This window comes from Empidonax traillii, unplaced genomic scaffold, assembly GCF_003031625.1.
Source record: "Empidonax traillii isolate 1590-97213 ecotype Southwest subspecies unplaced genomic scaffold, ASM303162v1 scaffold132:size1788729, whole genome shotgun sequence".
Classification (NCBI taxonomy): domain Eukaryota; kingdom Metazoa; phylum Chordata; class Aves; order Passeriformes; family Tyrannidae; genus Empidonax; species Empidonax traillii.
Window position 1 is genome coordinate 1,087,587 of NW_020955325.1, and position 15,393 is coordinate 1,102,979.

General features: G+C 38.5%; 1 protein-coding gene across 1 annotated transcript in view; it reads left to right on the forward strand.

Moving 5' to 3' along the window:
- NRXN3 (neurexin 3) overlaps positions 1–15,393 on the forward strand; it is a 744,047-nt gene that overhangs the window by 95,604 nt on the left and 633,050 nt on the right. Inside the window, exons 4-5 of the mRNA XM_027883699.1 lie at positions 2,947–2,976; positions 5,283–5,294. Of these exons, the coding sequence (XP_027739500.1) occupies positions 2,947–2,976; positions 5,283–5,294 (42 nt within the window). The remainder of the gene's footprint in view (positions 1–2,946; positions 2,977–5,282; positions 5,295–15,393) is intronic.

Here is a 15,393-nt window from a genome sequence, read left to right on the forward strand (position 1 = left end):
TAGCCCCACTATTCTGGCAAAGTCTGGTCTCGTTTGCAGGTCTGAACAATTCATACAACTCTTGCATTTGTCATGTCTCGGAACTGATATAAAGGTGAGACAAGTGTGTCAGTTTATGTTTTCTATGTTGATTTTACTCTGACTAATTTGAGGCCTTTGTTACACATGCTGCAAATGTCACAGATTTTATATCTCAGTGGTTGAAGGTTTTGGTTAATTGCATTTTGTTGGAGATAAACACACTCATTTTCACTCCTACTTTAAATTGCAAGGGAGGAAAATTTTCAGATGAGAAAAGCTGATATGTTATTTCATAATGTTCTATTATTATTCTATCTAATAATGAATCTGGAATTCTGTTGGTGTTCTCTTTGTTAAAATAAGGATCTGTGTTGATGGACAATTTAAGATATAATATTGATTTTTTGCTCTATCTCCAAATCTACCCTCCTTTTTCTTCACATTTTAAAAAGGAAAAAGTAGCATTGAGGGGGAATGCACTATTTTTCATTTATCTCCTTGCTTTCATTGTCCAGTTGGGACTGGAATATCAAGAGGTACATACCACACGTGCTGTTGTATTTCCAATTTATGAAGAAACAGAAAGTGTCAAAACATTTCTTAAGGACTCTTTCCTTCGAAGGCATTTGAACCAAGGCTAAACCAGGGACCACAATAGTGGGTATATTTGGGGGTTGCTCTCACTCCTTAACTGCAGGCAAAAGGCTTGGGGCTGCATCTGGATGATGTGCTTGACAGATAGGGCACACAGCACTGGCCTTCTGTGGATAAAGGACAAAAAGGGGTGTGACATTCCTGACATTTTGAAGGTTTTTTATAGCTCCTCTGTGGCTGGTGGAGAGAGAAGGGATCTTCCTATGGTGTGTTTCAGGATGTTTAATGCAGACTCTTGCTTTGAACCTTCTCTGGAGGTTTCTCTTTGTCCCTGTTCAAGTGGACTAAACTCCTGCCATCTCCAGCAGCTGCATCTGTTGGTACTGGGCCTCTTAGGCATGACTTTCCTTTCCCACAGTGTACAAGGGCTGAGGACCACTATCTCTGCTTCAGATCTGACGTCCTCTCCCTGTTCAGCCAGCTTCAGCTGCATGTCAGACACCTTCTAGCCTTTTCTCTTTTTATGCCATTGCTACAGGGTCTCTGTGTGTTGTAGGTCCTAACAATTATGCTGTTGTCTTCTTGCCTTTTACAGTGACTTTCAAGTGTCCGTTTGGGCAGACCTAAGATTTGCCTATCAAGAATGATGGGATCAGTTGCCATAAATAGAGACACAAATTCACTGAATTATATCTTCTGACTTAAACCAGGAATGTCCTACAGTATCAAATCTGCTACGTTTATTTATAGCTAAAAGAACTAAAAAAAATCTAAACCTATGTTGTGTTTCTGATTATTTTTCTAAATCCACATTAATCTTCAAGAACATTAAGATATTTGCATTCCTCTGACTGTACAATTATTAATCCCCTTATCTGGCTTGGAGTTCTCTGTGGGTGAACATACTCTTAGGATGATCTGGGTTTTAGATTTCTTCAGCCAATGCAAAGGAAAAATATAAATGAAGGAGAAATAAACAAATTCAAACTCAACATGCTGCTTGTTGAAAATTCTCATTCTAATAAATTCATTTGACCTCTCAGCCTCTGTGAAATTAAAAAGTCACAGCCCTGTTTGGTTAAAAAACTGACTTAAGATATGGGGTGTGTATGGTGTGTGTGCAAATATCAAAACCCCTGCCATATTAAGTGCTATGAGAGATAGTGGATATGGAGAAGTAATCAAGCTCAGGGAAGTTGGTCAGGGAACCAAGTACAAAAGGGATCACATTTGGCTTGAGTGGGAAGGACTTGACTTTTGTTCTGTTAGGTCTGTGATATTTTTTTTTTTGTGTCACAAAATTGACTAATGGGTCGCTTAATGCTTAATGGCTTGGGCATGAATATATATACAATAGTACCTAAATAATGTTTGTATAAAAAAAATTGTACAGTAAACATATTTGAAAATCGGGCCTAGAAATGGATTGTAATCAAAACAAAAAAGGTTTGTGCCAGAAAGAATTATCAAACCAAAAGACTGGAGCAGCCCAAGTAAACACTATAACCTTATCTACAGAGCTGATAGCGAGTGTCACTGCTGAGGGGAGCAGTGCTGCTTTCTGGCTTTACCTTCAATTATGAAAACAAAGAGTAGCTTTAGCTATAGCGCCATAAAGTAACACACTGCCCTAGGAAAATGAATCCCCAGAAAGGGAATGGAGATGTATTTAAATAGGTCATTGGTAATTTTTTTAGTTCTTACTATGTCTGGTGTACTGGTGTCTAATTAGTAAATAAGTGTGAGCAATCTTGACAGACTCCTAAAAACACGTGATGAAGCCACACATTCAAGTATGAGGATAGCTTTGTGTATATGTATGCATTTAGCCAAGATGTTTCATCTGAAGCAGATGTGGTGTGATCATGGCCTCCCTTTTACTGACCAGTACAGCCTTGAATTTAAAATCTTCAGCTGAGGAGAAGTTATTTCTGTATCTATTCAGAGGAGCAAATGCTCCCTGCAGACTCTCATTGCAGACCTTGGCTTTCATAGCCCTTTTAGCTGTACTGGTGTGCAGTGCCTCTGGAGTTGCCCTCAAAGGGATATGCTGAACCTCAAACACAGTTCTGCAATGACCAGTGGGGTTTTTCTGCCTGCAACAGATGCTTTCCTGTTCAGAGTGGAAAGCAGCACCTGTAAATGTTTGTGTCCTGTGTGCTACACCCATACTTGATCTAATTCAAGTATGTGAGCTCCAATCCTGACAGGTATTGGACTGCAAACAGTGTGCATGGATATTGCTACTTCTTTTTCAGTTTTCTCTTACTTCCTCTCTCTCTCTCTCTCTCTCTCTCTCTCTCTCTCTCTCTCTCTCTCTCTCTCTCAAAGGCCTCTCACACCTGATGATGGGTGAACAAGGTAAGTCCTTTGACTTTCTCTTTGTTTCAGTCACTGATCATGAAAGTCTCTGCTACTTTTCTGAGCTGGGCTTTGCATAAAAAAAACAATTAAGCCTACTGAGTGCCAGTCAAGCTTCTGTGTCCCATGAGTCAAGGCTACTGATCAGTCTGGGACACAGAGGCCCAGGAGTGAGCATGAAATGATTCCAGGGACAGAAAAGAGGTATGCTTCCCCCTTCCATGCAGCCTACCAATTATTTTATCTTGCCATTTATTTCTTCTTGTGCCAGCTGTAAAGACTCCCACTTCTGCCTACTAAATGTAGACCTCAATGTTGGTCTTCATTTTTAGGAGTGCAATTATTACAAAAAGTATGTTAATAACCCTCATGGCATGATCCTAACTCATTATGAATCCTGAGGAAAATTGCACATAATGGCCGGTTGTCCTGTGTCTGCAATTTAAAATACTCAAATATGCACAGAACAAAATGGTTTAGAAGAACAACAGGGCTAACCCAGACTGGGCTACAAATGGGATCTAGGCCCAGATCAGAGATCACATTTTAGTATCTCGGCTTGCCCTGAGTTACCGATATTTTGGTGGTGACGTCATTAGTCCCATTTTTTACTACGAGGGTGTGGAGTAAGAAGCTGGTGAGGACAGGTGAAGTCAGGAGAGGTGTAATTCTGTTTTCCTCTGACAGTGCCAGTGCAGACATGGGTACACAAGAGTTAGCAGCACTGCTGATGCCTTCTAGTCTTGTGAATGCAGAAGTGAAATAATGGAGGACTTAATGCAAGGTGTGTGCATATGGTGCACTAGAAAGACCAGACCAACTGTTTGTCTATGGGGAGACAATGTGAGTTTTGACTCTAAAGCCTGATGAAGCTTTCCTAGGCTAGATGAACACAAAAGTTTTGAGTTTTTTTTGCTGTTAAGTAAGCACATATCTGAGGTTAGACACTCCAATGAGTTAATAAGATAGAATACAGTGCATGTGAAGGCTCAAGAGTAATTAAGTGCTTGAATAAAAGAGAAGTAGTTTTTGTATATCTCAGCAAAATGTAGAGAGGCTTAGGACATAATCATTTTTTATTCTGTTGGTCAAGTCTGTTCTGAGGTCATGAAAGGTTAGGAAACAATCAGAAGTGAAGTTGGGGCTCACTTGTCAGTTTCTGTACTGCTTAACATCCCTGTGTAGTAGGAAAAGTAGGAAAATTGGGCTTTTTATGGGTGCGTGTCAAGACCACAGTGTTTGGCATGTGGAGCATTTGGCTGAACTCTGGGAAGCATTGAGCTCCTTCTCTATCACCACTAACTGTTCAACTGGGCACATGACTCAGAGGTAACGCTTGTTGAGGGAGCATCCAGCAGAGAGGTCCCTTCCGCATATCCTAGTTACTCAGGATACAGTTGAGTATGGCAAACTGTTAACAGAGGAAGGCACATTGGAAGTGATCAAGACAGTGAACTTTGATGGCCACTTTCGTTTTCAGTAACACTGAACATTTCTTTATAGTAGTCTGTGATTTAGCACTGGATTATATGAATAGTTGCGCTTGGCCATTTAAATTAAAAGTTGCAACCCAGCTGGCTCATGAAGACTTGCATGACCTATCCAGGCCTGTATGATCATCAGCAATTTCTATACTCCCTTGTCTGGCAAAAAAATGTGAAAATGACTGTTTTTTGGCAACTTTAGCCACCCTTGTTTAGCCACCATGACACATCAGGGAACAGTGGCTTCTCTTTTCTTGCTAACGAACTCGCAGATACTGCCTTTTGATAAATATTTACTCTCTGTAAAAATATGATAGATGTAAAATATGTAAATATATATGTGAGTAAATATGCAATGTCAACATTATATACAAATACATTTGCTCTGGTAGGTGAGATGTGTTTAGCAAATATATAACCATGAGATTTATTTTTTATCTGTCCTATTCTGTTGTTTCCCTTGCTGTTTTGAATTTGACGTGGACTGAGGCATATCACTGGCTCGTGCTGTTGCATGAGCAGTTTGCATTTCTCAGTAGAAAATCAAAGCCAAAGGGCTTAACCAAGCCATTGCTGGTTGTATTGCTGGTGGTTTAAGCTTTGCTTTGTGCTTTAGCTGTGGTGTGTCTGTTGTTTTTCCCTTGTTTTGTTGGGTTTGGCTGCTACATAAATGTGCACATTTCCTTGTTTTTCTAAGTGTGGCCAGTGACATATTTTTCTGGGTTTCTTTAATGCTTTCTCCTTCTCTTCTCTTTTGCCTTCTCCATGATGGATAACCCTCTTGTTCCTCCTCTTAACTGGATGCCATCTTCCCATCTGTAGGTAGAAGTAAAGGTAGAGATTGCATTCTTTCTAAGACTTCATTGCTTGTACAATGTTTTTCAATGGACAAATTGTATTTCTATGAATGTGTTTCATATTGGAAATTACTGCTTTTATTTTTAAGTCTCTTAGCAGTCTTTTGTATTGGATTATGGAGGAAATATTTATTAAGATGAATGCTTTGAGGCCTTCTTAAGAGATGTTATTTTCTTCCTGTTCATACTAAGTATGGATGGGTCAGTGTCAGGGTGTCTGTAGCTGGTGATGCTGGGATGCAAAGGGACTGTCTGTTCAAAGACAGAGCCAGAGGCCAGTAAGCTGATAATGCTGACTCTTGCACTGGAGTGATGCCACTGCTGCTAATTTTGGTACTGGTGTTGGTGGAAGCGGAACCTGGGCTTGTCCACCACCCTTCCACAATGGAGGTCTTGTGAGCTATCATTTCTCCCCCCAGTTCTGCTTCCCATCCTTTCTGTTAGTGCAAAGGTGTTTTTCAAAGAGAAATTGAGTTCCAGAAAGCTGCAGAGGAAACAGAAGTGGTCAGCACTGCTAAGCAGAGAGGTGCATTTCCTTTGCAGCTCAGTACAGCACAGGGCATGCAAGGCTGTTCTGGGGCTTGAACTTGCTCTTCAGCACTTCACACCTATCTTAGGCATGCAGAGGGCAGTCATCCATCCCTAATCAAACTGTCAAAAAGGCAAAATGCTTCAAACCTGCTGTGGGTCTTCAGTTCGACTGGAAGGAGTGTTGAAGATTAATTGATAAATTATAAGCAGGGCTTGAGAAAAATCTTTTTTTTTGGTCCTTTTTTCCCAATGAGATAGAAAGATTAAAAGGTTTTGTTATGCTGAGGCTTACTAAACAAATACACTGCTGAAGAATTGATCTATTGATCATCATGGTTTTAACATGTTGGAGGATGCTGTTGTGTCCACGCTAATAAGATATTGGGGAATGAAATGACCAATTGTGCAACTATGAAATTGGGAGGTATTCAGAGCTGTCTTCTTAGCAAGAGGTGAACATCAGAACATAATAATCACATATATACACTGTAAAAAATACGAGAACCTAATGGTTCTAAGCACATCATACAAAATGTTATTGTACCTCAACACAGCTGCCAATAATTCAGTTAGCTGATGTATGGCTTAGTGTGATTTAAGGGTCCTTGTAGATCAGGTCAAGTCCTTGTATAGTGTAGCCTTAGCTCATGTTACTCCCTGCTTTCCTTGAGTGGCATTTGTGCTGCAGGCCAGCCCATGTAGGACTAAGCTAAAAGTCTTTTCCTAGGCAAAACTCCTAACTGAGCTGGCAGGCATGAGGATTATAATATATAGTCCACAATTAAGTCATATGTACTGAAACTTAATTTATTGTGCCATTGAGTGAAAATATCATTTCACTTCCCAGCTATGTGTAGTTTTTAACTCTAGTTATACTGAGTGACTTCATCAGAGGACCATCACTCTGTGTGAAAATGGCATTGCTTTCAGAGGGCTCAAACTGTAATATTGAACCCATGCATGGCCTTCAGCTCACAGAGGTGGGACCAGACCTCTTAATGATTGCATGGAAGGTTCATATTTTTTTTTATATTCTTGTAGTTTTTAGTAAAAACTGGCAACAGCTCTGTCTCATGCCACATATGGAGCCAAAGGATGTGATGCATTTGATTTAATTTTGGATATGACTTATTTGATTTCATAAAACCTCTTCACAACATATAGTAGTATGTGACCTTGCCTTCATCCTTTGTAACCAGTGTTTTGTTAGTTGTTTTCACTATAGTAAAGAGACTTCTTTTTCATCTATAATTTTTAATATGTCCAGGAGATTTTAATATTTTTAATAAGTTCCTGGAAAGTTCAATAAGATGCAGTGTAGGTGTACTGGGGTAATGGCTGGAGTAGTTGAGATATGGAAGAACACCTGGGTACCACTTGCATTTTAAGAAACTGAACGTATATGCATTGTTTGTGTTTTTATTTGATGTATAGAACTGGTTGTGGAGGTGAGGTAAATCTGTGATGAGCAGGGAGGACTTCTATTTAGTTTGGCATGAATTGCTGAATACAGCTTCTCTTCTGGAGAGGTATTGACACTTTAGGGACAATTATATTAAGTTTATTTCCCTAACACTCCCCTACAAGTAAATGATACCAAAGGAAATCATAAATATCCAAATTTAATTTGCAGTTGTACTAGAGTTAATATGTAGTCATGTTCTTCCATATAATTTGTTCTCTTGTAAACCTTTGTTAAGGAACTGATTATTTGCCTTTTTGCTACCTTTCACCGTTGTCTTATGTATGCAGTGGGTTTTGTTTTACCATTGCTCTTGGTTTGGATCTGACTTTTTTTGAGGTTCATGTTCCTGTTTAAAATTGTCAGTATTCCTAATGGGAATTTGCTGTTTTTGGTGAATGAAATCCTTTGTCTTCTTGAAGGCAGTAGCAAAGTTCACATTGAGTCCAGTGAGCCAAGAACCCAAAGAACTGAAAAGTCCTAAATGTTTTCTTTGACACAGAGAATGACAGTGAGATATGGCTGGTTTCTGGATGTGCACAGGACACCTCTGCAGCAGCCATGCAGTCTGCAGGCTGCTGATTCTTCTCTAAGGCATGTGGGTCCTTCCTTGTATCGGTAGCTGTGCTTGGTGTGAGAAACTGTACAGTGGCACACTCATTTTCAATATGAAGAAGGTCTTTTCTTCATTCTCAGAGAGAAATGAAAGACTACTCACATATTTTAGGAGTGGGACATTTTTAAGTGCATGTTGTGTAGAACAAAGTAGCCAATGTCCCTGTGTAATAATCAGCCTTACAAGATCAGATTATCTCCCTTGGTCCTAACTGCTCTTAACCCAAGTAGGTTTTTTAAGTCTTGGAAGGTTTAGCGTTGCTCTCAGAGAGCAGTGTGAAGTTCTTATTTTTTGAAATTGATCAATAATATTGATCTGAAGGTAATGGCACAGAAAAAATGAAATAGCATTTGTGAGCTTGAATGGAAGGAAATGACTGGACCTTACTGATCTGGAAAATAATTTCAGGTTCTTTTTCACCAGTAATACCATTAAGATTTGTATTGACTTGCTTCAGAAATAGTGTGGCCAACTGGACTAGGGAAAGGATCATCCCTCTGTACTCGGCACTGGTGAGGCTGCACCAAAAGTACTGTGTCCAGGTCTGGGCCTCCCACTACAAGAAAGACATTGAGGTGCTGGAGTGTTTCCAGAAAAGGGTAACAAAGCTGGTGAGGGGTCTAGAGCACAAATCTTAGGAGGAGTGTCTGAGAGAGCTGGGATTGCTTAGCCTGGAGAAAAGGAGGCTCAAGGGAGACGTTATCACTCTCTACAACTACCTGAAAGGAGGTTGTAGCAAACTGGTAGTCAGACTCTTCTCCCAGGTAACAAGTGGTAGAATGAGGGGAAATAGCCTCAGGGTGCACCAGAGGACTTTAAGACTGGATATTAGGAAAAGTTTATGGAAAGGGTTGGAAACACTGGAACAGGCTACCCAGGGATGTGTTTGACTCACCAATCCTGGAGAAGTTTAAAAGACATGTAGATGTGGTGCTCATGGACACAGTTTAGTGGTAGATTTGGCAGTGGTGGGTTAATGGCTGGACTCAATGACCTTAAAGGTCTTTTACAACCTAAATGGTTCTATGTGAATAAGTCCATCTGAATGGCCAAGAGTTTATGCAAATATTGAAGTCAAGCATCACTAACAAATTCAAGCATTTGTACTCTATAAATGTCTAATTATACAAGGGGAAAAACAACACTGTGTTCATCTTGCCAGCCTTGGCAGTGGTTTTTAAGCTCTGCTTTGCCCTGTAAAGTATTTTAGTATTTGGGTTTTAAATGTGAATATTGTATGCTTTTGTTTTCTACACTTAAAAGTATTAAGGAAAGGACTCAGAAATATGTATGGTAATGGATTTGTTTTCCTTTGGTGGGAAAAAAAATCCTGCATTCTTGTAAGGATGGAGACTTTTAGTTTAAACTTTATTCTTAATGACTGTTTTGAAAAATCAAGCATTTTATTTTATGGTTAGCAAATACTTAATCTGCAAAAGCTTTTGATAAAATCAAGACCCCTTGAATGAAGGTGTCATTCTTCTGAAATGTTTTTGTAAGTAGATTTTTGATACTGGCTTCTTATTTTATTTAGGGAAGAAAAAATATTTTAACGTAATTCATAGAAGTCTAATTTGTGATGATTTATAATTGATGAATATTGGGGGATGTTTCTGCAAGGCATTCGTCCTATTTCTTTTTATTCCAGAGGTGATGACATTTTCAGAACATTGGGGAATGAGGTCATTTAAATGTTCAATATCAGCTAATGCAAAAGAATAGATGTCTTATTCTTCTTTTTATACCTCTTTGTTATATATTTATGAAGGCAAACATATGAGACATTAAATAAGACATTTCTGGTAAATTACTTTCTGTTTGTGCATGTGAGCATGTGTGTTTACAAATAATGTGTATGCATAAGATATTTAATAATGTTAAGTATTTTGTAGTTTATAGGTAACTATTTTTTCTTACATGTTTTCTTTCTGCTTATTTTAAAACGGTGTCTTCCTGAAGTGTGAATAAACAGCTGATTTTTGCTGGCTTTCATTTGCATTAAGAAGAATGATTCCTGTGAGAGTTAAAGGCATTGTGGTTTCATTGTGTGTAAACAGGAGCGAAAATACTATCATCTTAGGCTGCATTGTAGTCTTCTGTTTTCAGTGAGGCTCAGGTTTCACTCTACCCTAAGAGAGTATTTAATTGATATCATTGAAAGCCCTTCTTTTTCCCTTCCTCTGTTTTCTTCATTTGAGGCATTCAGTGTTGTGCAGAGTTGCAGAGGTAGCAAAACAGGACACATGCTTTGTAAAAGGCAGGCTAATAGCACTTCTGATGGACGTCTGATTTTTAAAGTGCTGTATCTTTCATTAAAATTTACATGTAAAGTAAGGGCAGGCACAGTGACATGAAAGCTAATGCAAGTTGCACATCTTGACATAATAACAATCACAAGAAACTGGAGATCCCAGATGGCAGCTTGGCCTTTGCCATCCTTTTAATAAGCTACTAACTGCTAATTATTGCACTGTTATGGGCAAGTTAATTTACTGTTGACTCTTAAAGAGACATTGTGCCTTTTCCTGGCATTTAGGCTTTTCAGTTTAGATTTGAGAGGTTTTTTTTTCCCTGCAGGTTGGAGTCCTTCCAGTGGACAGTAACAAAGAGGCAAAGAAGCAGAGAGGGAAATGTAACATAATAAGCAATGTTTTCTTTGATAATAGCAGAATATAGGGTTGTGGGGGTTTGAGCTTTTCTAGGGCATGAGTTTGGAGCTGAAAAGAACACCAGCATGTGTATTAGATCTAGGATTTAGGTTTTGCATTTAGCAGAGTTAAGTGCAGATTTAATATTATAGTTAAAAATAAATAAAATGTCTCTCCCTTAAATAATTGAAGCTTGAGATTCTGAAAATAAGCTAAACTAGAAATAGAAAATCAAAATTACAGGTTCATTTCTTTTGCCAGAGATGGTTTGAAGACAAAATTTCAACTCATTAATCTGAAAGCTATTTAAAAATGTCCACAGTATGTTTGGAAAAAATTCTTCATTTTAATGTTACTTACATGTATTTGTTATAATACAAGGAAGAAGTTGTTATCTGTAAAACATAAAATTTTTTAAAGCAATCATTTTCTTCTTACACCTGAAAGGGACATTCAGTAATGAGACCAGAGAGGAGTTTTGATCTAAGAACCTATTTAGGAATGAAGGAACAGCTGCAGTTTAAATGGACTCTAATTCTCACAGTTAATGCTATTTTGCCAGTTCATGATTCTCTGTGATAACGTTTGGGAGGAGTGTGGTGGGTAATAGCTTATTTCCTGTGCTTTATGGTAATGCAGCAAAATGGTGATAATGCCATCAGGAACTGAAATAGACCCTGTTACACACATCAGACAACCCTGCAAATATAGGAAACCCTGTGAAAGAGGGGAGTTTCCTGTTTTAAGGCTCACTGTGGCCTTCTCTGGACTAAAGTGATAACGTTATGGTATTGAACAGTTTAGAAAATATGTGCCATGTAACCTGGATCTTATACATTAATAAGGGATTAGAAACAGCAGTCTTATTTGCAGCGCTTTACCAGCTAATAAATATTTTGACCAGAGATTACTGAATACATGCCATGCAAATGGTTGTAAAACTATTGCTGTGAAGAAGGTCGTGCTTCTTCAAATTGTCGGATATAACGCACGGAGTATCATCTCTGTCAGTTATTAAGTCATGTCTAATGGTGTGTGATTTTCCCCACATCAGTATTCTGGGTTTTCATTCTGATTTTGGCAACGGACATCTTCCTGTGACCCCCAGCACCTTTCATTTATGTGGCTGTACGCATCGCTTTCATGGAGTTAGAGCTCCTTCTCATGCTGGTTTTCATCGCCACATTTGTTTCAAGAGCCTCAATAGTTTTGAGTGCACATATCCAAATAGAAATTATTACTGATGGGCTATGAAATAAGGGAGGGTAATAGAAAATACCACAGCAGAGAGCAAGGAATCGTGTGAACACAGCACTCACAGTTTGTAACATACTCATTTGTTTTCAAAGCCTTTTTGTTTTGAAATTTATATTACAGATGACCTCTCTTGCAACTTGTTATGCTGAGTCTATTGTGTTCCCTAAGCTGCCAGAGAAGCCTGTAGAAATAAACGGTGTTTTGCACCTGGAAATGTGTTGTGTACCTGCAGGGATAAAATCCCAAAATTCTGTTTTAGAAGGATTTTCTGTGAGATGCTGATCTTGTGCTAGGTACGCTTTTTATACTGAGAGATTTGATGTAATGGTATTTAGAGGCATATTTTTCACTGCTCTGAAAGGGTTTTATTATGGTACACCTGATACTGAAGCAGAGGAAATGCACTCATGTAAAAGAAATAGTGCAGGGAAGAATCTGGCTCTGAAATTGTTCCAACACTAACCTGAGAGATTCTGGATCATTCTCACTAAATGATGGCCTCAGTTCTCTTATTAAAGGCTGCAAAGTATGTTGTAGAAATGGTTCTTTACCAGCACTTGTGTGTGGGGAAAGGCTTTAAACAGAACTGGTACTTTTAGAATTTGTGTACACAGTTGTCACCATTAAAAAAGTCAGTAGCATTTGCCAAGCAGTACCACACAGTGGTGCCTGAGATATCACCTCCTCTCCTACAGTAGAGCAAGAAGATGGTATGTAGTATTTGTAGGTAAGTGTTTACGATTTGATTCTGTCAATTGCATGCATTTTAATCGAGCTTTTCTCTCAAATAGCAATTTGACTGGGGATCTGCTTATGGGTCAGAATATTTCTAAAGCAAAACATGATTCCTTTTAAGTGACCAAATTCTTTTTACTGAAGACTTTAAAAAAACATTTCAGTATTTGTTCTAAAATAATATAGTTTTGTGATTGTTCATTGTTAGTAGTGGTAACAAAAATGTATAATTTTATAAAATAATTGTATTTGAAAGGGAGCTGTGGTCTTATTAGGTACAGTGAATCATATTAAGCCAGTGTTATGAAGCATACACCTTATTCCCCTAATTACTGGTATATTAATAATGACCAGGTTGATGATGAATGTTCTGATCACCAGCTGGGATCAGATAATTACATTTGGTTATGTAAAGAGTTAGTTGCTATAAGCCTTGAAATATTAAAACTTGGCTAGAATAAATATCACTGAAGAACCTTTGTCTTTTACATGTGTATTCAGCTGCCAGTTCTCTAAGCAATTCTTGGTTCACTCGATAATGTTGGGAATCAAACTGTGAACAGTTATTTTCCAGCCCTGTGAATGTTGATAAAAGGATCTTGCATAGCTGCTGGCTTGTCCTGTGAGGGGAGAGCACATTGCTGCATCGCAGCGCAGGGATTACAGGCTCTCGCTTAGCTCTGCGTTAAAGATGTTGCAAGCTTTTGTAAAACCCAGGGCAGCACCTGGATCGCCATGCATTTGCATTTCCCAGCTCTGACAAAGGGCACACGCATTTGTCTGACCATTTTAATATTTATTTTGGATAATTTTACTCTGCAGACAGTGCCAATGAAGTCTGCAGGCAAATGGGGCAAGCTGCTCTCCACATATCTTTTATCTTTCAGTTTACCAAATTATTTTCCCCCCAGAATTTTTTCAGTTCCTAAATATCCACTGATTTGTCGTTCCCCTGTTGCTACATTGCTGAAAAGACACATAACTTTTGTTACTTGTCTCCTGAAGTACTGTTATAAAGAACACCTTCTGGCATTGATCATCTGCAATTTGAACAGAATAGTGTTTTTGACACAATGTGACAGACCATTTATGCCAGATTTTGGAAAAAGTCTTTGCATAAAGTTGGAAAAATCAAAATGTACAGATTGTAAGACTGTCTTTAGAAATAACTTACTATGCTTTAGGTACTCAATTCCAGGCTCAGCATTTCAATTCCTCAGTCAATTTTATATTACTAGGTATGATACTAGAGACATCATTAGTAATTCTTCTTTGCTGCATTCTTGTACTTTATTCTTTCTCTCTATTGACTGCATCTTTAAAACAGATGTATTTTACAAGAAATCTGCTATGCTGCACTGTCTGTCCATAATGCAGTGAAATATATTGTGTGGAGGATGTGCTTATTGTATTGTCAGCCAAAAGTATGACTTCTTTTCTGTTAGTGCTATTTCCCTTTGATTTCCCTTCTACTGATTTTTTTTTATTTTTTTTGGTTGGGGAGGAAGAGAAGAGTGGAGATACAATCTCAGATTTTCTAGAGTTTTGTATTCTAAGGTACTTTTATTTAAACCAGTGCAGTTTTCTTGCTAATTTTCTCCTTCAGGTGTTTGCTATCAATCTGCTGGGTTAAACTTTGTGCTTTTCCATCAGGCAAGTTTGGTAAATGTTGATCAGTGCATGAAATCAGTTCTTAAATGGTTGCAAAATTGCCTTCCTTCAGACTGTTTTGATCACAAGGGCTTTCAAGTGTCAAAGTCATTTGGGGAACTAGATAGATAAAATGCATGAGCACTAAGCTTTTTCCAGGATAGAATAAATAAATGTGTTTTCTACTGCCTTTGATAGTGATTTGTAAAAAATAAAAAAAAGAAAGGCAATGATATTAAATATTTACAAGAGTGATTTAGTTGTGTAATCTTGTGCTATGCATCCCTGTTTAACAGTGAAATCAGCTACTGCTGAAGTAAATGCCATTAAACTGGTAGTGCTGTGAAGGTCACTGCCTATACAATGTCAAAGCAATTTATAGAGAATAATGATTTTTGTCAGCTTTCCAATGTACCAGTGTCCCTCCTTTTTGTCTCCTTTTCCAAAAATAACCGAAAATAAATTTATTTCAGAAATCACTTTGTCTCTCACTCTTTTCCCATCTGACTGATTTTGGAGCTTGAAACCTCTTTACAAGTTTCCATATTGATGTGCTCAGTGGATAGACACTGATTTCCTTTTTTCTGGCATTGAGCTTGTTACAGCTCTATTTTCTGGGATTTCCACTTGGCCGTTTCTCAGCAGTTCATTTTAAGAGGTACTGAGTTATGACCTCCACTCTTATGAGTGATTGCTTTTCCTCCCCTGTGCTATTTCCAGCCATATCTGTCTGTGGATCCCCTAAAAAAATTCTCCTTGTTTTGTGTGCTGATTGTTTGTCATCAGCGCACATGTAGCATGTTGACAACCCACCAGCCTCCTGAACTGTTAAGTGTATCATAAATACTTGGAGTACATTCCTGAAAAGCATCATGCTTAGTGGGGAGGCCTCAGAAGTGAGAGGGGTGCCCGTGGCTCTGCATCTGCCTTTCCTTGTGAATTGTCGGGGCCTTTGTGCCTCTGTGGCAGTGGAGTGGGGACAAAAGCCCTTCACCACCGCACAAGGAGGATGCTGCCTTGACACAGAGTCCTGAAAACAATGCACAGTGAGTACAAAGCATTATCATTCAGCTTCACATTCATCCAGTAAGAAGGTTAATTATTTGTTTTCCTTGTTTTACAGTTGAATAAGCAGAAGCACAGGGAGATGGAGAGAGCTGGAGGAGAACAGGCAATA